Genomic DNA, 20,822 nt, shown 5'->3' on the forward strand with positions numbered 1-20,822 from the left:
TGGGATCTCTCTGTACAGACTATGAGCAAACTTAGGGGACTGTTCCTGCTGAATTGTGCTTAGTACAGGGGAATACCTATGTGCCATAGTTTTATGGGATCTCTCTGTACAGACTATGAGCAAACTTAGGGACTGTTCCTGCTGAATTGTGCTTAGTACAGGGAATACCTATGCTGCCATAGTTTTATGGGATCTCTCTGTACAGATTATGAGCAAACTTAGGGGACTGTTCCTGCTGAATTGTGCTTAGTACAGGGAATACCTATGCTGCCATAGTTTTATGGGATCTCTCTGTACAGATTATGAGCAAACTTAGGGGACTGTTCCTGCTGAATTGTGCTTAGTACAGGGAATACCTATGCTGCCATAGTTTTATGGGATCTCTCTGTACAGACTATGAGCAAACTTAGGGTCTGTTCCTGCTGAATTGTGCTTAGTACAGGGAATACCTATGCTGCCATAGTTTTATGGGATCTTTCTGTACAGACTATGAGCAAACTTAGGCACTGTTCCTGCTGAATTGTGCTTAGTACAGGGGAATACCTATGCTGCCATAGTTTTATGGGATCTCTCTGTACAGACTATGAGCAAACTTAGGGGCTGTTCCTGCTGAATTGTGCTTAGTACAGGGGATACCTATGTACCATAGTTTTATGGGATCTCTCTGTACAGACTATGAGCAAACTTAGGGACTGTTCCTGCTGAATTGTGCTTAGTACAGGGAATACCTATGCTGCCATAGTTTTATGGGATCTCTCTGTACAGACTATGAGCAAACTTAGGGTCTGTTCCTGCTGAATTGTGCTTAGTACAGGGAATACCTATGCTGTCTTAGTTTTATGGGATCTCTCTGTACAGACAGACTTAATGTAGATAGAAATATACATGTATTATTGTTACACATAGTTAACTCTTTACATGAATAGAAGCAGGATATGTGCCAGTCACATGGTCACACTGGGTGGCAGTGAGCAGGACTAACTGTCATGTTCTATAGGCAGAAGTCCAGTTTCTTGCCCAGTTATATCATCGACGTGAGGGAACTGGATGAGAAGCTGCTGAATATCATTGATATGCAATTCCTCCATGGCTACTATGAGCCCACCCTCCTCATCCTGTTTGAGCCCAACCAGACCTGGCCTGGGTAAGTCCTCGTTCCACTGCTAACACTCACTCCCCAGTTACCCCAAGCACCCACAGTAGGTCTTATCCTATAACTGTGCACCCCTGCCTCCATTTATTGTTGTCTCACGGGGCCCAGGATTTATAGGGGTGCTTCACTAAGGACTAACTATTAGTATGTTATAGAATGGCCACTTTTAAGCAACTTTTCATTATTTTTATAGTTTTGAATTATTTGCTTTCTGACTCTTTCCAGCTTTCAGATGGGGGTCACTGATCCCATCTTAACTGTTATTCGTCATCTTTCTATTCACACCTCTCCTATTCATATTCCAGTCTCTTATTCAAATCAGTGCATGGTTGCTAGGGGAATTTGGACCCTAGTTACCAGATTGTTGAAATTACAAACTGGAGAGCTGCTGAATTTAAAGTTAAATAAGTCAAAAACCACAAATAATAAAAAAAATGAAACCATTAGAAATTGTCTCTCAAAATCCCTCTCTACATCATACAAAGTTAATTAAAAGCCCCTCCTCCATTGTGATACACAGCACCAATCACTAATTCTTTCACCCATTCGTGTGCAGCCGAGTTGCCGTGCGACAGGACACCTGCAGCATTGTAGCGATTTCTCTGAACATTATGCAGAAAGTGCACCCCGTTATTTGGTCCCTCACCAGCCTCCCCTATGACTGCACCCAGGCACTGGCTGTACCCAAACCCATTGGTAAGTAACAGCACCAGCATCATGGCACATCATACCTGCAATCCTGCCACTGCCCTGACACTCAGTGGGCGGAGCGCTAGCTCTTTCTTTTTCACACTGCAGGACCACTAGTGGGTGGAGCTCTAGCTCATTCCATCACACTGCAGGACCACTAGTGGGTGGAGCTCTAGCTCATTCCATCACACTGCAGGACCACTAGTGGGTGGAGCTCTAGCTCATTTCATCACATTGCAGCACCACTAGTGGGCTGAGCTCAAGCTCATTCCATCACACTGCAGGACCTAATAGTGGGTGGAGCTCTAGCTAATTTCATCACACTGCAGCACCCACTAGTGGGCTGAGCTCTAGCTGTTTCCTTCCTTGCTCTCGGAGTTGTAATATTATTGAGTCAATTGCAATTCCCATTTGTCTGCTCCTTATTCTCTGTTTTGATGGAGTAGGAATGTATTTGTCTCACCCCTTTTGCTGCTGTGTATCAGGTGGGGTGGTGATATTTGCTGTGAACTCCCTTCTGTACCTGAATCAGAGTGTCCCCCCATACGGTGTGTCGCTGAACAGCCTGACCAATGGAACCACTTCCTTCCCTCTCAGTAAGTGCCCATGTCTATTTATATCTACATTATGTGTCTATAACCCACGTTATACATGTGACTACTCAACCCCGCCCACCTCATCTTATACTCCTCCCTCTGCATTTCCTCACCTGCCCATGTGACTGTCCCCTCCAGCTGCTTGTGCTCCATGATGTGGTTTGTTTGTGCAGAGCCGCAGGAGGGGTTGCGCGTCACGCTCGATTGCTCCCAGGCCACGTTCATCTCCTATGACAAGATGGTGATTTCCCTGAATGGAGGAGAGATGTAAGACTACATGGGGCAGCTGGGGGGGGGCACATTCGTTCACTGGGGGGCCACAGACTGCTGTCACACCCATCATTCTCTGCTCTTTCCCAGTTATGTTCTGACTCTCATCACAGACGGGATGCGCAGTGTCCGATCATTTCACTTTGACAAGGCGGCCGCCAGTGTCCTCACCACTTCTGTAAGTGCTCGGGGGGTGGCATCTCTGATTCTGGGGCACCAATCTGGCCTTGTGAGGGGGTTGTGGGAGCACTCCAAGGCTAACTAACATATACATATACATATATATATAATATATACACATACACACACACAGTGAAATAATGAGGGGGATTGATCAGTGCACATTCCCTGCTCCCCTGGTTTAGAAGTCATTTAGTATCTATACAAGTATGTGTGTGTGTAGTTTAAGCTACAAAGTTGTGATGTGGCCCCTAACTACTTACCTGCAGTCCTGACCTTGTGCCATTGTTGTGTTTAGTGTAGCCCTGCTGGGGGGGGGGGGGGGGTGTAGTTAGGGCTAACGGCAGTGCAGTAGGTAAGGGTGGGTTGGGTGCCACTGGGTGCTCTTGCTGTCCCTATAAGAGCCAATCAGACCCAGCTTAGTGTACCAGGCTTTAGGCATAAAATAGATTTGTGCTTGTTGTGTTCCTGACTCTGTGCCCCCCCACCTCAGATGACCCCAATGGAGCCCGGCTATTTGTTTCTGGGCTCACGACTGGGCAACTCTCTCCTCCTGCGCTACACAGAGAAGCTTCAGGATTCACTCGCTGGGCCCAGTAAAGATCCAGACAAACAGGTAAAGGCACAAATGGGGGGAGGTGGGACCCTGTGAATCAGCAGGACCCTAGGGCCACAGTGGGTGAAAGGCTGGAGGGTGAGGGGCACAGAATATAAACTGCTGGAGGATCGCAGGACTCTGTACTACTGGCTAGAGCCATGAGGAGGCCGGGGGTGCGCTTCTTAACTAGAGGTACAGGGTGGTGAGCTGGGGGCAGCACTAAATCTGAATTTTTTTACAGGATGAGCCCCCTAACAAGAAGAAGCGAGTAGATTCCTCTTTGGCCCACCCTGGTGAGTTCTCTCTGCGTCGTTATTCTGCCGTGTCCCACACAATTGCTAAATTACTATTTGATATTCCTATTTATTTGCCTCTCCCCCACAGGCAGTAAAGGGAACATGGTGGATGAGATTGACGAGATTGAGGTGTACGGCAGTGAGATGCAGTCTGGGACACAGCTCTCCACCTATTCCTTTGAGGTAAGTCTGGAGGGGGGGGTTGCTGTGGGAACTGGCTAACATTAGGCTGCACAGTTTGTGTAAAGAGTTTAGTGGCTTCATGTGCTCACTAACACAATGTTCTGCAACTGCTTCTCCTTTAACATTTCTCTCCAGCTGTCACACCTACGATTGTACGTGTTGTGTATTGCTGCTGCCCCCAATATCTTTTCTTCTGCCTGAGAGACTGTTTTGTGCATGAGGTTGTTGGGGCAGCACAGCGGGGTGAGGTTTGGCCGCTCCAGGGATACAGCTAATGGGGGTTTGGCCGCTATGGGGGTTCAATCTATAGGGAAGATAATTTCTCTGTCTCATGTAATTTCATTTTTGTTTCAGGAAATATGAGCTTTGACTCTATCCCTTGCAATCTACTACAGCTTCACCATGTAGTGCTACTCCTCTTTGCATGTAGCTCCTCCTCTATCTGTCTTGCTCCTCCTCCTTTATACACCTTGCCCCTCCTCTGGAAATGTCGCTGCTTTCTCAGTGGGTCGGTAGCTGTACAGTGTTTGGATTTGTTCTAGTGGGTGCACTGTTTGTTTTTATCGTTATTGGGCAGTGGTACCTACTGGTACATACTGGAGACTATAATATCATTTCTAGGTGTTCTGTGTTCTAACCCTGTTCATTCATGTTGTTCTGGGTGGGTGCCTGTCCCTTATTAACCCTTTCGCCTTCTCTATAGGTGTGTGACAGCATCCTGAATATCGGGCCCTGTGCTATGGCCTCAATGGGTGAACCAGCCTTCTTGTCTGAAGAGGTAAGCACAGCAGGGGGGCCCTCACGATAAAGTGATGTTGTAGGAATGTGGCCCTTGTGATACAGAGATTCAGTGGGAGCTGGGCCCTTGGGCTAGAGAGGCTATAATGGGTACAAGGGACACAAAGAGCTATGATGGGATCTGCCTCATTGGTACAGAGAGCTCTACAATGGTGGGACCTGGAGATACAGAGAATTAATGGGAGCTGGGCCCTTGGGATGCAGAGCTATAACTGTAGCGGGGCCCTTGGGATGCAGAGCTATAACTGTAGCGGGGCCCTTGGGTTACAGAGCTATAACTGTAGCGGGGCCCTTGGGATGCAGAGCTATAACTGTAGCGGGGCCCTTGGGTTACAGAGCTATAACTGTAGCGGGGCCCTTGGGATGCAGAGCTATAACTGTAGCGGGGCCCTTGGGATGCAGAGCTATAACTGTAGCGGGGACCTTTGGATGCAGAGCTATAACTGTAGCGGGGCCCTTGGGTTACAGAGTTATAACTGTAGCGGGGCCCTTGGGTTAAAGAGTTATAACTGTAGCGGGGCCCTTGGGTTACAGAGTTATAACTGTAGCAGGGCCCTTGGGATGCAGAGCTATAACTGTAGCGGGGACCTTGGGATGCAGAGCTATAACTGTAGCGGGGCCCTTGGGTTACAGAGTTATAACTGTAGCGGGGCCCTTGGGATGCAGAGCTATAACTGTAGCGGGGCCCATGGGTTACAGAGTTATAACTGTAGCAGGGCCCTTGGGATGCAGAGCTATAACTGTAGCGGGGCCCTTGGGTTACAGAGTTATAACTGTAGCAGGGCCCTTGGGATGCAGAGCTATAACTGTAGCGGGGCCCTTGGGATGCAGAGCTATAACTGTAGCGGGGCCCTTGAGTTACAGAGCATTTTGTGTTTCAGTTCCAGGAGAGCCCAGAGCCAGACTTGGAAATCGTATTGTGTTCTGGATACGGGAAGAACGGTGCCCTGTCTGTTCTGCAGGTAAGAGCCCCAAGAGTCTTTATGTACCCCTCGAATGCTGGTCTTGTAGCTTGTGACTTGTTTGGAAATCAGTGGCTACTAGCTGTGGGACTGGGCCATGCTGGAATTGTTGGCCAGTACTGATAGGCCAGGTTCTTCCCAGAAGCAGTGAGAGAGCAGCCAGGCCATCAATTGTGATTTGGTTCCACAAAGCCCGGGGACCCCACTCCTATATAATGAATATAAAGTCAGGGGCCCACAGCTGGGCCTGTCCGTGCCTCTCTCTCTGATTGGTCTCCCTTCTTTCTTACAGAAAAGTATCCGCCCTCAGGTGGTGACGACCTTTGAACTCCCTGGATGCCACGACATGTGGACAGTGATCTCCAGTCATAAGAAAGAAGAGGTAACACTTGGGGGAGATGGTGGGGGCACTAAAGGGCAGGAGGGCTACGTTACCCTCCAGCAGCACCCGGTCATGTCTATTTGCCCCATGATAATAGGAGTCTATTTGCCCCACTGCCTCTCACTGTTGCCTCCTTCTTGTAGCAGGAAGGGGAGAAAGAAGGAGAAACACCATCTGTGGAGGCAGAAGAGGACACCAACCGTCATGGCTTCCTTATCCTGAGCCGAGATGATTCTACCATGGTGAGGCCCCATAAACTGCCCACCAGTACCCCCAAATATTCACATCTAATATGCACTGTCTCTGGCTTTCTTCAGTGCTGCCCCCAATATTCTCTCACTTATCTGACCCTCCTGAACCTGCCCCAGTCTGTCTCATGGGCACTTGTCTCTTGATCTGCCCCATCTGTCTGTTTCACTCCACCATCATCCTCTCTGTCTCCTGGGCCTCTCCCTCTGTATTACCCATCAGTCTCACTCCCAGCATCCTCTCTGTCTCCTGGGCCTCTCCCTCTGTATTACCCATCAGTCTCTCTCCACCATTATCCTCTCAGTCTCCTGGGCCTCTCCCTGTGTATTACCCATCGGTCTCACTCCCATCGTCCTCTCTGTCTCCTGGGCCTCTCCCTCTGTATTACCCATTAGTCTCTCTCCACCATTATCCTCTCAGTCTCCTGGGCCTCTCCCTCTGTATTACCCATCGTCCTCTCTGTCTCCTGGGCCTCTCCCTCTGTATTACCCATTAGTCTCTCTCCACCATTATCCTCTCTGTCTCCTGGGCCTCTCCCTCTGTATTACCCATCAGTCTCTCTCCCAGCATCCTCTCTGTCTCCTGGGCCTCTCCCTCTGTATTACCCATCAGTCTCTCTCCCAGCATCCTCTCTGTCTCCTGGGCCTCTCCCTCTGTATTACCCATTAGTCTCTCTCCACCATTATCCTCTCTGTCTCCTGGGCCTCTCCCTCTGTATTACCCATCAGTCTCTCTCCCAGCATCCTCTCTGTCTCCTGGGCCTCTCCCTCTGTATTACCCATCAGTCTCACTCCCAGCATCCTCTCTGTCTCCTGGGCCTCTCCCTCTGTATTACCCATCGGTCTCACTCCCATCGTCCTCTCTGTCTCCTGGGCCTCTCCCTCTGTATTACCCATCAGTCTCTCTCCCAGCATCCTCTCTGTCTCCTGGGCCTCTCCCTCTGTATTACCCATCAGTCTCACTCCCAGCATCCTCTCTGTCTCCTGGGCCTCTCCCTCTGTATTACCCATCAGTCTCTCTCCCATCATCCTCTCTGTCTCCTGAGCCTCTCCCTCTGTATTACCCATCAGTCTCACTCCCAGCATCCTCTCTGTCTCCTGGGCCTCTCCCTCTGTATTACCCATCGGTCTCACTCCCAGCATCCTCTCTGTCTCCTGGGCCTCTCCCTCTGTATTACCCATCGGTCTCTCTCCCATCATCCTCTCTGTCTCCTGGGCCTCTCCCTCTGTATTACCCATCAGTCTCACTCCCAGCATCCTCTCTGTCTCCTGGGCCTCTCCCTCTGTATTACCCATCAGTCTCTCTCCCAGCATCCTCTCTGTCTCCTGAGCCTCTCCCTCTGTATTACCCATCGGTCTCACTCCCAGCATCCTCTCTGTCTCCTGAGCCTCTCCCTCTGTATTACCCATCGGTCTCTCTCCCATCATCCTCTCTGTCTCCTGAGCCTCTCCCTCTGTATTACCCATCAGTCTCACTCCCAGCATCCTCTCTGTCTCCTGGGCCTCTCCCTCTGTATTACCCATCAGTCTCTCTCCCAGCATCCTCTCTGTCTCCTGGGCCTCTCCCTCTGTATTACCCATCAGTCTCACTCCCAGCATCCTCTCTGTCTCCTGGGCCTCTCCCTCTGTATTACCCATCGGTCTCACTCCCATCGTCCTCTCTGTCTCCTGGGCCTCTCCCTCTGTATTACCCATCAGTCTCTCTCCCAGCATCCTCTCTGTCTCCTGGGCCTCTCCCTCTGTATTACCCATCAGTCTCACTCCCAGCATCCTCTCTGTCTCCTGGGCCTCTCCCTCTGTATTACCCATCAGTCTCACTCCCAGCATCCTCTCTGTCTCCTGGGCCTCTCCCTCTGTATTACCCATCAGTCTCTCTCCCATCATCCTCTCTGTCTCCTGAGCCTCTCCCTCTGTATTACCCATCAGTCTCACTCCCAGCATCCTCTCTGTCTCCTGGGCCTCTCCCTCTGTATTACCCATCAGTCTCTCTCCCATCATCCTCTCTGTCTCCTGAGCCTCTCCCTCTGTATTACCCATCAGTCTCACTCCCAGCATCCTCTCTGTCTCCTGGGCCTCTCCCTCTGTATTACCCATCAGTCTCACTCCCAGCATCCTCTCTGTCTCCTGGGCCTCTCCCTCTGTATTACCCATCAGTCTCACTCCCAGCATCCTCTCTGTCTCCTGGGCCTCTCCCTCTGTATTACCCATCAGTCTCACTCCCAGCATCCTCTCTGTCTCCTGGGCCTCTCCCTCTGTATTACCCATCAGTCTCTCTCCCAGCATCCTCTCTGTCTCCTGGGCCTCTCCCTCTGTATTACCCATCGGTCTCACTCCCAGCATCCTCTCTGTCTCCTGGGCCTCTCCCTCTGTATTACCCATCAGTCTCACTCCCAGCATCCTCTCTGTCTCCTGAGCCTCTCCCTCTGTATTACCCATCAGTCTCACTCCCAGCATCCTCTCTGTCCAATCTCCTCCCTCTCTGTCGTGTTTAGATTCTGCAGACGGGGCAGGAAATTATGGAACTGGACACCAGTGGATTTGCCACTCAGGACCCCACGGTGTACGCTGGGAACATTGGAGACAATAAATACATCGTACAGGTGTCCCCCCGGGGAATCCGCCTGCTGGAAGGAGGTAGGAGGTGTATGAGATTGGGGGGCAGATTTAGCTGTTCCATACACATTCACTATTCCACAGTCTGGGGGGCACAGCAGCTCCTGCTCCTATTCAGAGTATCTGCAGACAGTATTGGGGGGTTATATGTGATGGAATGGGATTGCTGAGCTTTGTGGAGAGTAGTAGTAGCGGGTCTGTTAGGTTTGGGGGGTCTGTTAGGTTTGGGGGGTCTGTTAGGACAGGGGAGTGTATGTGGTGTAATGGTTAGTGCACAGGGCTGTGGTTTAGTGGGGGGGTGCTATAGACTAACTGTTCCTATTCTCCCCCCAGTGACCAACCTGCACTTTATCCCGGTGGATCTGGGCTCCCCCATAGTGCACTGCGCCGTGGCTGATCCCTACGTGGTGATTCTCAGCGCTGAAGGACAAGTCTCCATGTTTGTGCTGAAGAGTGCGGATCCTTACGGGAAAACTCACCGTCTCGTCCCACAGAAGCCCACCCTCCATTATGTACGTTTATCCCTCCCTTCTGACTCTCGCCCTGCAGTGGGAGGAGCTAGAGCCTTAGCTGAATGAGTGTTTCTGATTGGGGTGTAACTGTGTGTGTTCTACCCCAGCAATCCAAAGTCATCGCTCTGTGTGTGTATCGGGACGTGAGTGGGATGTTCACTACGGAGACCAGATCCGCCCACTATAAGGACGACCCCACGGGCCACAATATGGCGGAGGGGGAGGGACTTATCCAGGAAATGAGGTAAATCCCTTATTTCTTGTGTTGTATGACTCTAATGTAGTCTCACAAAGCCTCCCTACATATATTAACCCTCTCACTCTAGTGCAAAGCCTCCCTGCCTCTATTAACCCTCTTGGTCTAGTGCAAAGCCTCCCTGCCTCTATTAACCCTCTTGGTCTAATGCATTAGGTTATTATAAGCTGCACTATATTGGCTCATGATAGCAGTTTCACCACTGGCACCCATCGGTCACCTCTCACTCAAGGCTGTCTCTCATTTGCAGTCACTCGGTGGATGATGAGGATGAAATGTTATATGGGGATTCCGGCCTCCTATCCAGCCCCAAGAAGGAGGAATCACAGAAGAGTAACCCGTCTACAACAGAGAGAGACTCCTCCCAGTACAGATTGGAACCTTCTCACTGGACTGTGCTGGTGAGAGAGAATGGGACTATGGAGGTGAGTGGCCGCTCATCACACATGTAGGCTCCCCATGCAGAGACATAAAGGGGATTGTGGGCTGTTATATCCACCCTTCGCCCACCTACCTTAGCCTAAAGCCTGACCACTCCCCTGAAATCTTCTACCATATATGGCACTGTGCTCATGGGGTCTGTGTATTGAAATAAAATGCAATCTATAAAGGAGTGTCTAATTGTAATTACTGGTGAAAGCAGTGTCACTATGTACCCACTGCTGGTTCTGACTGTGCAACAAAATCCAGCTCTTCCTCATCAAGACTTCATTTCCCACAATGCCCTTGCATGCTTCTTCACAGGTCTAATGACCTGCTGTATTTGTTCAGGAGTGATAACCAGCAATGCAGAGAATACAGATAATCACTGATTCAATAGCAATGACCATTACACAAAACTATAAACCCAGTGAGAATGAGGAATGAATGGATATTGGGAAGTTGTATCAGGAGTCAGAGGCAGCAGTGCAGAGAAAGGGACAGACACAATGACAGTTACACAGAACTATAAACCCAGTGAGAATGAGGAATGAATGGATATTGGGAAGTTGTATCAGGAGTCAGAAGCAGCAGTGCAGAGAAAGGGACAGACACAATGACGGTTACACAGAACTATAAACCCAGTGAGAATGAGGAATGAATGGATATTGGGAAGTTGTATCAGGAGTCAGAAGCAGCAGTGCAGAGAAAGGGACAGACACAATGACAGTTACACAGAACTATAAACCCAGTGAGAATGAGGAATGAATGGATATTGGGAAGTTGTATCAGGAGTCAGAAGCAGCAGTGCAGAGAAGAGAAAGGGACAGACACAATGACAGTTACACAGAACTATAAACCCAGTGAGAATGAGGAATGAATGGATATTGGGAGGTTGTAGCAGGAGTCAGAAGCAGCAGTGCAGAGAAGAGAAAGGGACAGACACAATGACAGTTACACAGAACTATAAACCCAGTGAGAATGAGGAATGAATGGATATTGGGAAGTTGTATCAGGAGTCAGAAGCAGCAGTGCAGAGAAGAGAAAGGGACAGACACAATGACAGTTACACAGAACTATAAACCCAGTGAGTCTGAGGAATGAATGGATATTGGGAAGTTGTATCAGGAGTCAGAAGCAGCAGTGCAGAGAAGAGAAAGGGACAGACACAATGACAGTTACACAGAACTATAAACCCAGTGAGAATGAGGAATGAATGGATATTGGGAAGTTGTATCAGGAGTCAGAGGCAGCAGTGCAGAGAAGAGAAAGGGACAGACACAATGACAGTTACACAGAACTATAAACCCAGTGAGAATGAGGAATGAATGGATATTGGGAAGTTGTATCAGGAGTCAGAAGCAGCAGTGCAGAGAAAGGGACAGACACAATGACAGTTACACAGAACTATAAACCCAGTGAGAATGAGGAATGAATGGATATTGGGAAGTTGTATCAGGAGTCAGAAGCAGCAGTGCAGAGAAAGGGACAGACACAATGACAGTTACACAGAACTATAAACCCAGTGAGAATGAGGAATGAATGGATATTGGGAAGTTGTATCAGGAGTCAGAGGCAGCAGTGCAGAGAAGAGAAAGGGACAGACACAATGACAGTTACACAGAACTATAAACCCAGTGAGAATGAGGAATGAATGGATATTGGGAAGTTGTAGCAGGAGTCAGAAGCAGCAGTGCAGAGAAGAGAAAGGGACAGACACAATGACAGTTACACAGAACTATAAACCCAGTGAGAATGAGGAATGAATGGATATTGGGAAGTTGTATCAGGAGTCAGAGGCAGCAGTGCAGAGAAAGGGACAGACACAATGACAGTTACACAGAACTATAAACCCAGTGAGAATGAGGAATGAATGGATATTGGGAAGTTGTATCAGGAGTCAGAAGCAGCAGTGCAGAGAAGAGAAAGGGACAGACACAATGACAGTTACACAGAACTATAAACCCAGTGAGAATGAGGAATGAATGGATATTGGGAAGTTGTATCAGGAGTCAGAAGCAGCAGTGCAGAGAAGAGAAAGGGACAGACACAATGACAGTTACACAGAACTATAAACCCAGTGAGAATGAGGAATGAATGGATATTGGGAAGTTGTATCAGGAGTCAGAAGCAGCAGTGCAGAGAAGAGAAAGGGACAGACACAATGACAGTTACACAGAACTATAAACCCAGTGAGAATGAGGAATGAATGGATATTGGGAAGTTGTATCAGGAGTCAGAAGCAGCAGTGCAGAGAAAGGGACAGACACAATGACAGTTACACAGAACTATAAACCCAGTGAGAATGAGGAATGAATGGATATTGGGAAGTTGTATCAGGAGTCAGAAGCAGCAGTGCAGAGAAGAGAAAGGGACAGACACAATGACAGTTACACAGAACTATAAACCCAGTGAGAATGAGGAATGAATGGATATTGGGAGGTTGTATCAGGAGTCAGAAGCAGCAGTGCAGAGAAGAGAAAGGGACAGACACAATGACAGTTACACAGAACTATAAACCCAGTGAGAATGAGGAATGAATGGATATTGGGAAGTTGTAGCAGGAGTCAGAAGCAGCAGTGCAGAGAAGAGAAAGGGACAGACACAATGACAGTTACACAGAACTATAAACCCAGTGAGAATGAGGAATGAATGGATATTGGGAAGTTGTATCAGGAGTCAGAAGCAGCAGTGCAGAGAAAGGGACAGACACAATGACAGTTACACAGAACTATAAACCCAGTGAGAATGAGGAATGAATGGATATTGGGAGGTTGTATCAGGAGTCAGAAGCAGCAGTGCAGAGAAGAGAAAGGGACAGACACAATGACAGTTACACAGAACTATAAACCCAGTGAGAATGAGGAATGAATGGATATTGGGAAGTTGTATCAGGAGTCAGAAGCAGCAGTGCTGAGAAAGGGACAGACACAATGACAGTTACACAGAACTATAAACCCAGTGAGAATGAGGAATGAATGGATATTGGGAAGTTGTATCAGGAGTCAGAAGCAGCAGTGCAGAGAAGAGAAAGGGACAGACACAATGACAGTTACACAGAACTATAAACCCAGTGAGAATGAGGAATGAATGGATATTGGGAAGTTGTATCAGGAGTCAGAAGCAGCAGTGCAGAGAAGAGAAAGGGACAGACACAATGACAGTTACACAGAACTATAAACCCAGTGAGAATGAGGAATGAATGGATATTGGGAAGTTGTATCAGGAGTCAGAAGCAGCAGTGCAGAGAAGAGAAAGGGACAGACACAATGACAGTTACACAGAACTATAAACCCAGTGAGAATGAGGAATGAATGGATATTGGGAAGTTGTATCAGGAGTCAGAAGCAGCAGTGCAGAGAAGAGAAAGGGACAGACACAATGACAGTTACACAGAACTATAAACCCAGTGAGAATGAGGAATGAATGGATATTGGGAAGTTGTATCAGGAGTCAGAAGCAGCAGTGCAGAGAAGAGAAAGGGACAGACACAATGACAGTTACACAGAACTATAAACCCAGTGAGAATGAGGAATGAATGGATATTGGGAAGTTGTATCAGGAGTCAGAAGCAGCAGTGCAGAGAAGAGAAAGGGACAGACACAATGACAGTTACACAGAACTATAAACCCAGTGAGAATGAGGAATGAATGGATATTGGGAAGTTGTATCAGGAGTCAGAAGCAGCAGTGCAGAGAAGAGGAATGAATGGATTTCTTGTACCCACAGATTTACCAACTCCCAGACTGGCGGCTGGTTTTCCTGGTGAAGAATTTCCCGGTGGGACAGCGGGTGCTGGTGGACAGTTCGTTTGGGCAGCCGAGTGCCACGGGGGAGGGGCGCAAGGAGGAGGTCACGCGGCAGGGGGAGTTGCCTTTGGTGAAAGAAGTTCTTCTTGTTGGACTGGGGAACAGGCACAGCCGCCCCTACTTGCTGGTAAGTTAACCCAATGTTTGCCCCCACCCAACCATTGTCCCTCCCCCGGGCCCCCGTCAGCAGGTCGCTGGTGAATAACTTGTTGTATTGCAGGTGCTGGTGGACTGTGAGCTGCTCATATACGAGGCGTTTGCTCATGAATCACAAGGGAATCTCAAGGTTCGCTTTAAAAAGGTGAGATCTGTGCGCCCACATTTACCCCATCATTCCTGGCACCCGGGGTTACTGACCCGCACACAGCAAGGAATCCGACCAATCACTGGCAGGCACAATCAGTCATTGGGGTGCACAGGTGGGTGAGTGGGTACAATCTGGGGCCGGCAGATACTGATACAGGTGGGTGGGTACGGTCCAATATTGGGGGCACATTTGGGTGGGGACGGTCCAGTATTGGAGCACAGGTGGGTGGGCACAGTGATGTGCAGGGGCAAGTGTTAGGGTGACATTACAGAGCAGTAGGAGGCGCTGGAGAGCACAGTCAGTTGTTGGTACAGGCGGGTGCTGCCACACTGCTTTATTCAGTGATGTATTTGCCCGGTGCTCTGCTCTTTGTAACGTAACCCAAACCTTGGCCCCCCCCAGCCCCCATGTGACACTTGCCTCTGGTCTCACTGCAGGTCCCTCACAATATCAATTTCCGAGAGAAGAAACCCCGACAGTCTAAGAAGAAATGTGAGGGTTCCAGCGAGGAGGTTCCATCCAGGGGCCGGGTGGCCAGGTTCCGTTATTTCCAGGATATTTTCGGCTACTCAGGGGTAAGGGCAACCTGGCCCCTCATTTAATGGCTCCTGATTCCGACACAAGAAGGTGGAGCCTGATATTTATTTCCTTTTCTGCTCCAGGTGTTTATTTGTGGCCCTTCCCCTCACTGGCTCCTGGTTACCTCCCGGGGGGCACTGCGCTTGCACCCCATGACTATTGATGGTTTCATTGAGTCCTTCGCCCCCTTCCACAATGTCAACTGCCCCAAAGGCTTCTTGTACTTCAATCGACAGGTGATGTGCTGGGGGGGGGGTTAGATGTGTGTGTGTGTGTGTGTGTGTGTGTGTGTGTTCTGTACTGTGAGCGGGGGAGGGTTAAGATGTCGGGGAGGGGTTAGGTAAGCATCGGGTAGGACTGTACTTGTGTAATGTCTCTGTACTGCGGGGGGAGGAGCTCAGGTGAGCATGGGGGGAGGGAGGGCTCAGGTGAGTGCAGGGAGGTAGGACTGTGCATGTGGAACATTGTGGTATAATGTCTCTGTACTGCGGGGGGAGGAGCTCAGGTGAGTGCAGGGGGAGGAGCTCAGGTGAGTGCGGGCGGAGGAGCTCAGGTGAGTGCAGGGGGAGGAGCTCAGGTGAGTGCGGGGGGAGGAGCTCAGGTGAGTGCGGGGGGAGGAGCTCAGGTGAGTGCAGGGGGAGGGAGGAGCTCAGGTGAGTGCAGGGGGAGGGTAGGACTGTGCATGTGTAACATTGGGGTGTAATGCTCGTCTGTGTCTGTAGGGGGAGCTGAGGATCTGTGTGCTTCCGGCTAATCTTTCCTATGACGCCCCGTGGCCAGTGAGGAAGATCCCACTTCGATGCACCGCTCATTATGTCTCGTACCACGTGGAGTCCAAGGTTAGACCCTGTGGGTGGGGGAAGCGTCACCCCTGGGATGTGAATACACAATAGGATTGCTCTCATAATCTGACCCCCCCAATGTTTCTCAGGTGTACGCAGTGGCCACGAGTGTGCATGATGTTTGTACGCGGGTCCCACGGATGACTGGAGAGGAGAAAGAGTTTGAAACATTAGAGAGAGGTTTGGCCCAGTGGGGGCACCGCTGCATTTAACTCTGATGCTGTTGGACTCCCCTTTTATTCACCTGTTCTCCTGCCCCCTCGCCTGTTCTCCCGCCCCCTCGCCTGTTCTCACACCCCCTTGCGTGTTCTCCCGCCCCCTCGCCTGTTCTCCCGCCCCCTCGCCTGTTCTCCCGCCCCCTCGCCTGTTCTCCCGCCCCCTCGCCTGTTCTCCCGCCCCCTCGCCTGTTCTCATACCCCCCTCGCCTGTTCTCATACCCCCCTCGCCTGTTCTCATACCCCCCTCGCCTGTTCTCATACCCCCTCGCCTTTTCTCATACCCCCCTCGCCTGTTCTCATACCCCCCTCGCCTGTTCTCATACCCCCCTCGCCTGTTCTCCTTCCCCCTCGCCTGTTCTCTCGCCCCCCTTACCTGTTCTCTGTGCTTTTGCAGACGAGCGCTACATGTCACCTGTGCAGGAAGCATTCTCAATTCAGCTGATTTCCCCACTGAGATGGGAAACGATCCCAAACGTCAGGTATTGTCACTTGGTACAGAATCAGTACTGCTATGTGCTCCTCTCTCTCCCCAATCTCCATAATGGGGTGCAGTGTAATCCCTCCTGCCTTTAATATTCCTCCTTACTCCTCGGCCCCTTCCCTCTCTTGGGTTTGGCCTTTCAGTGATGCAGTTCCATTTCTGATTTGCTTCCATTTCTTGAGATTTTGGCTCGACAGAAGAGCTCACACTCTTCCCCTCTGTTTCAGGATAGACCTGGAGGAGTGGGAACACGTGACCTGCATGAAAACTGTCAACCTGAAAAGTGAGGAGACCGTGTCTGGCCTGAAGGGGTACATTTCCGTGGGGACGTGCCTGATGCAGGGGGAGGAGGTGACCTGTAGGGGAAGGGTAAGTACATCCTGAAGGGGTAGTCTATACAGATAAACTCCTTACTGCCTCCTTGGGGCAGGAGACCACACTGTGATCATGGGAAGTCAAACTCCTATCCGAATAATTAGCCATAAGCTCCGGTCAGGCAGCAGAAATGCCCCTGATTACTTGCCCTCCCCTCTGCCACTTTAGCCTCCCTGCCCCTTCTTGTGTTTCTCCTTTTAGCTCCCTCCCCTTTTGTTTAGTCCCCCCTCATCTCTGTCATAATGGAACCTCCTCCTCTCCTAGATTCTCATTATGGACATCATTGAAGTGGTTCCGGAGCCGGGGCAGCCGCTGACCAAGAACAAGTTCAAGGTTCTGTATGAAAAGGAGCAGAAGGGACCGGTCACAGCCCTGTGTCACTGCAATGGCTACTTGGTCACTGCAATAGGCCAGAAGGTAAGTTGACAAGGGCACATGTGGGGGGCTCATGTTGGTTGACTTGGTAAAGTGTCACATGACTGGCAGGGGGGAGGCTGGTTGGCCAGAGTAGAGTCGCATAACTGGCAGTGGGTTTGTGTTGGCAGATCTTCCTATGGAGTCTGAAGGACAATGATCTGACGGGCATGGCCTTCATAGACACCCAGTTGTACATCCACCAGATGATCAGTGTGAAGAACTTCATCCTGGCAGCGGATCTAATGAAGAGCATCTCGTTATTGCAGTACCAGGAGGAGAGCAAGACTCTGTCCCTCGTTAGCAGGGTAAGTGTGGGAGCTCATTAAGCAGGCACTACCTGGGTATCGGAGCATTTGTGCAGGTCACACCTCATTACCCTTTCATCGCCCCATTATTATTGCCCCTGCAGGACGTGAAGCCACTGGAAGTTTACAGTGTGGAGTTTCTTGTGGATAATAATCAGCTTGGCTTTCTGGGTAAGTAGAACCTAAACCCTGTCTCCCGACCCATTCTCCCCCCCCCCCCAAAAAGTTGTCCTCCCTCATTTTTATATTCTGCCTTTCAGTTTCAGATCGGGACAGAAACATTATCTTGTACATGTACCTCCCTGCAGGTAAGTGTCCTGCCAGTCTGCCATACTTGTTCCCATGTTTGTTCCTACTGGGCTGCCATACTTATTTCTTTTGTCCATATTTGTCCCTGCTGGGCTGCCATACTTAGATTCTTTTGCTCTTGTCTGTTCCGAATGCTGTTTGTGTGGGGGTGACATTTTTCCCTTTGACCCCCAGCTAAGGAGAGTTTTGGGGGGCAGCGGCTCCTGCGTCGAGCAGACTTTCACGCCGGCTCCAACATCAACACCTTCTGGAGGACCCCGTGCCACGGAGCCAGTGAGGGGCCGAGCCGCAAAACAGTCATGTGGGACAATAAGCAGATCACATGGTTTGCCACGCTGGATGGAGGGGTGGGGCTTCTGCTGCCAATGCAAGAAAAGACTTACCGGCGCCTCCTAATGTTACAGAATGCTCTAACTGTCTTACCCCACCATGCCGGACTCAACCCACGAGCATTCAGGTGATTTATCTCTACATTCTGGTTGGTTTCAGTGTATTCTTTGTCACTTCTCATTAAACTCTCCATTGGCACCGCATGTGTGATCAGTGCCCCCCCATCACAGGAAGTTGTGTCCCCCCCATCACAGGAAGTTGTCCCCCCCCCCATGAATATGTTCCCCTGGTGTTGCAGGATGTTGCACTCGGGCCGGCGCATGTTGCAGAACCCAGTGAGGAATGTTCTGGATGGAGAGCTGCTCAATCGCTACTTGTATCTGAGCAACATGGAGCGCAGTGACCTGGCCAAGAAGATTGGGACCACCACAGATATTGTATGGAAAGGGGGGTGTCTGTCTAGCATGGGGCGGGGGTATGTGTCCAGGCATGGGTGGTTGTCTGTGATAGGATGGCCAATAAAGGGGGATCATTACTGACTCGTTGCTCAATTTTCATTTTTAGATCCTGGATGATTTATTGGAGATCGATCGGGTGACGTCGCTCTTTTGAACCTCCCCCGTGTCTCCCCTGAGCCCCTCCTCTGAACATCTTTGACTCCTGCCGTCATGTCTTTCTGTACAGTTTGTTTTTTTTTATGATGAATATGAATCTTTAGAAACAAGTCTAATTCTCTTATTGTCTAACACGCCCAGTTCAGAGGGGCTTCACCCTGCTCACAACGCCATTCAGTGGAGCAGATACACATGGAACTGGGTATGGGGGTACCCGGCTCATATTGTAAAACAGTAATAGATTGAACTTCCCTTTCTCATTTCTGGTTCTTCCTCCTGCACAGATCCCCCCCGAGCTTGTACTGGGGGCCTAGTGGCCGGCACAGTTATTTCTATAGCCCACCATTCTCTAAAGGGCCCCAAATACTTTTGTGTATGACTTGAAGCTGCTCAAATTCTGAAAATGGGTGAATCGAACTCCTCCTAATGTCCCATATACCCCCGTATAACTCCTCCTATTGCTCCATATAACCCTCCCTATAACGCCTCCTACTACTCCATATAACCCTCCCTATAACTCCTCCTATTGCTCCATATAACCCTCCCTATAACGCCTCCTACTACTCCATATAACCCTCCCTATAACTCCTCCTATTGCTCCATATAACCATCCCTATAACTCCTATGTGTGTTTCTGCTAGGGGGGCCAGGATGGCCTCAAGCCCAGGGGAGGGTGGAGCTGCACTGGGTGATGTTAGTAGCCCAGTCCCAGGCCTGAAGCAGTTGGAAGGCCCTGACCCAAAGCCTGCTGTTAGTAATACCTTTAAAGAAGGCTTAATAAGGAAACAGCTGGTTTCTTTGGAAGAAAAACGGAGTGCAGCAGTGCAGGAAAGTAAAGATGCCACATTTAAAATCTATGAACATTTCCTGAGGCAGAAATTGCTGCTGGGATTGGAACAACAGAAAATAAAGCACAAATGAAGCCGAGAAAGAAAAGATCCAGTGTCAGATTAACCATTTGGATGCTGAACTCCTCTCTCTAAAGGAAGAAATGGCAGAAGAAAGTGCAGCAATTGAAAGACTGACATGGGAAGTGCAATGCGAGGAGATCAAGCTGCACCAGTTAAATAAACACAAGCCATTAAAGGTGAAGTGTCCAATCCAGTCTCCCAAGGAGAAGAAAGGTGATTAGTAAAATATCTGATAAACTGTCACATTCCCTCCACCCTGGCATCTGTTAGCAAACCTGTTGTGCCCATATCTGGTATGAGTGATGAGAATTTCAAAGCTTTACATGTCGAAAAAGATTCTGTATCCCAGAATCCTCAGCTGGAGCCAGTAAATCAAGCATGTCTGCTGCTGAATCTAAACTGCTGAATTTGAGATCCAGAAGTATTACTTGTGTTATGGAAAGTTTAATTAATAAAAAGCAAGAAAACTGCCAAAATGCATGAGAAAGAACTTTGTAACATTGTAACCAATCAGGAGACATTTGTCTCAGCTGTGCCTGCACCAAACACTGCTGGGGGGAGTAGTCAGAGTACAGTCCCTGCGAAACCTGGAGCTGGCAGTCAGCAGTCTGGAATGGAAGGTGCTGAGAGCGCAAAACCCAGAACTGGCAGCTTGAAAACTTGAATGAGAAGCACTTGTAAAGCACAGAACTGACAGGACTGGAATGGGAAACACAAAGAAAGCAGCAAAACATGGAGCTGGCAGTTAGCAAAGCACTAGGGGTAATGCTGATATTCCGACACAAGTAAATCTTGGATGTGATACCCCACAAGCTGCAGTGAGAAATAAAACTGTGTACAGAGAGTTTGTAGGTTCTTGGTGTAGATTCATTTGGTGCAAGAGGTGCAACTCAGTGCCATGAATGTTTAATATAATATAAGAACTGGGCGAGATGCCAACAAAAGGGAAAAATGTTGTGCAGTTGACTTATACTGGATCTGAGTCTGAAATACCAGACAGAAACTTCATTGGCAAAACTATACTCAAAGACTTTATGGGCTTCTCCGCTGGTGATGTTTATGCTTTTATTCATTTCCCTGGCAAAAGGCAATTTGACTTCTTGCCCTAGAATCTGGATAATTTTTGGTCGATTTTTCAGATTTAGGTTTTTCCTATATGGAAAAACCT

At 49.4% G+C, this 20,822-nt stretch overlaps 1 protein-coding gene across 3 annotated transcripts in view; it reads left to right on the plus strand.

Annotated features, from left to right (window-relative positions):
* LOC108719780 (cleavage and polyadenylation specificity factor subunit 1-like) overlaps positions 1 to 20,499 on the plus strand; it is a 28,742-nt gene extending 8,243 nt beyond the window's left edge. Inside the window, exons 6-36 of one of the 3 annotated variants that reach the window (XM_041568099.1) lie at positions 998 to 1,144; positions 1,710 to 1,849; positions 2,329 to 2,439; positions 2,613 to 2,706; positions 2,800 to 2,887; positions 3,383 to 3,505; positions 3,729 to 3,780; positions 3,872 to 3,966; positions 4,670 to 4,744; positions 5,646 to 5,726; positions 6,019 to 6,108; positions 6,252 to 6,350; positions 8,849 to 8,990; positions 9,303 to 9,481; positions 9,589 to 9,725; positions 9,988 to 10,162; positions 13,887 to 14,093; positions 14,187 to 14,267; positions 14,711 to 14,848; positions 14,936 to 15,088; positions 15,575 to 15,691; positions 15,784 to 15,874; positions 16,307 to 16,391; positions 16,621 to 16,762; positions 17,033 to 17,185; positions 17,314 to 17,490; positions 17,595 to 17,661; positions 17,751 to 17,798; positions 17,974 to 18,256; positions 18,428 to 18,566; positions 18,694 to 20,499. In XM_041568099.1, the coding sequence (XP_041424033.1) occupies positions 998 to 1,144; positions 1,710 to 1,849; positions 2,329 to 2,439; positions 2,613 to 2,706; positions 2,800 to 2,887; positions 3,383 to 3,505; positions 3,729 to 3,780; positions 3,872 to 3,966; positions 4,670 to 4,744; positions 5,646 to 5,726; positions 6,019 to 6,108; positions 6,252 to 6,350; positions 8,849 to 8,990; positions 9,303 to 9,481; positions 9,589 to 9,725; positions 9,988 to 10,162; positions 13,887 to 14,093; positions 14,187 to 14,267; positions 14,711 to 14,848; positions 14,936 to 15,088; positions 15,575 to 15,691; positions 15,784 to 15,874; positions 16,307 to 16,391; positions 16,621 to 16,762; positions 17,033 to 17,185; positions 17,314 to 17,490; positions 17,595 to 17,661; positions 17,751 to 17,798; positions 17,974 to 18,256; positions 18,428 to 18,566; positions 18,694 to 18,741 (3,757 nt within the window). In that variant the 3' untranslated portion in view covers positions 18,742 to 20,499. The remainder of the gene's footprint in view (positions 1 to 997; positions 1,145 to 1,709; positions 1,850 to 2,328; positions 2,440 to 2,612; positions 2,707 to 2,799; positions 2,888 to 3,382; positions 3,506 to 3,728; positions 3,781 to 3,871; positions 3,967 to 4,669; positions 4,745 to 5,645; positions 5,727 to 6,018; positions 6,109 to 6,251; positions 6,351 to 8,848; positions 8,991 to 9,302; positions 9,482 to 9,588; positions 9,726 to 9,987; positions 10,163 to 13,886; positions 14,094 to 14,186; positions 14,268 to 14,710; positions 14,849 to 14,935; positions 15,089 to 15,574; positions 15,692 to 15,783; positions 15,875 to 16,306; positions 16,392 to 16,620; positions 16,763 to 17,032; positions 17,186 to 17,313; positions 17,491 to 17,594; positions 17,662 to 17,750; positions 17,799 to 17,973; positions 18,257 to 18,427; positions 18,567 to 18,693) is intronic. The other 2 variants (XM_041568100.1, XM_041568101.1) reach the window with 2 other exon arrangements.
* The last annotated feature ends 323 nt before the right edge of the window (positions 20,500 to 20,822 follow it).

The sequence above is a fragment of the Xenopus laevis genome, chromosome 6S (genome assembly GCF_017654675.1).
Source record: "Xenopus laevis strain J_2021 chromosome 6S, Xenopus_laevis_v10.1, whole genome shotgun sequence".
NCBI classification, from domain to species: Eukaryota; Metazoa; Chordata; class Amphibia; order Anura; family Pipidae; genus Xenopus; species Xenopus laevis.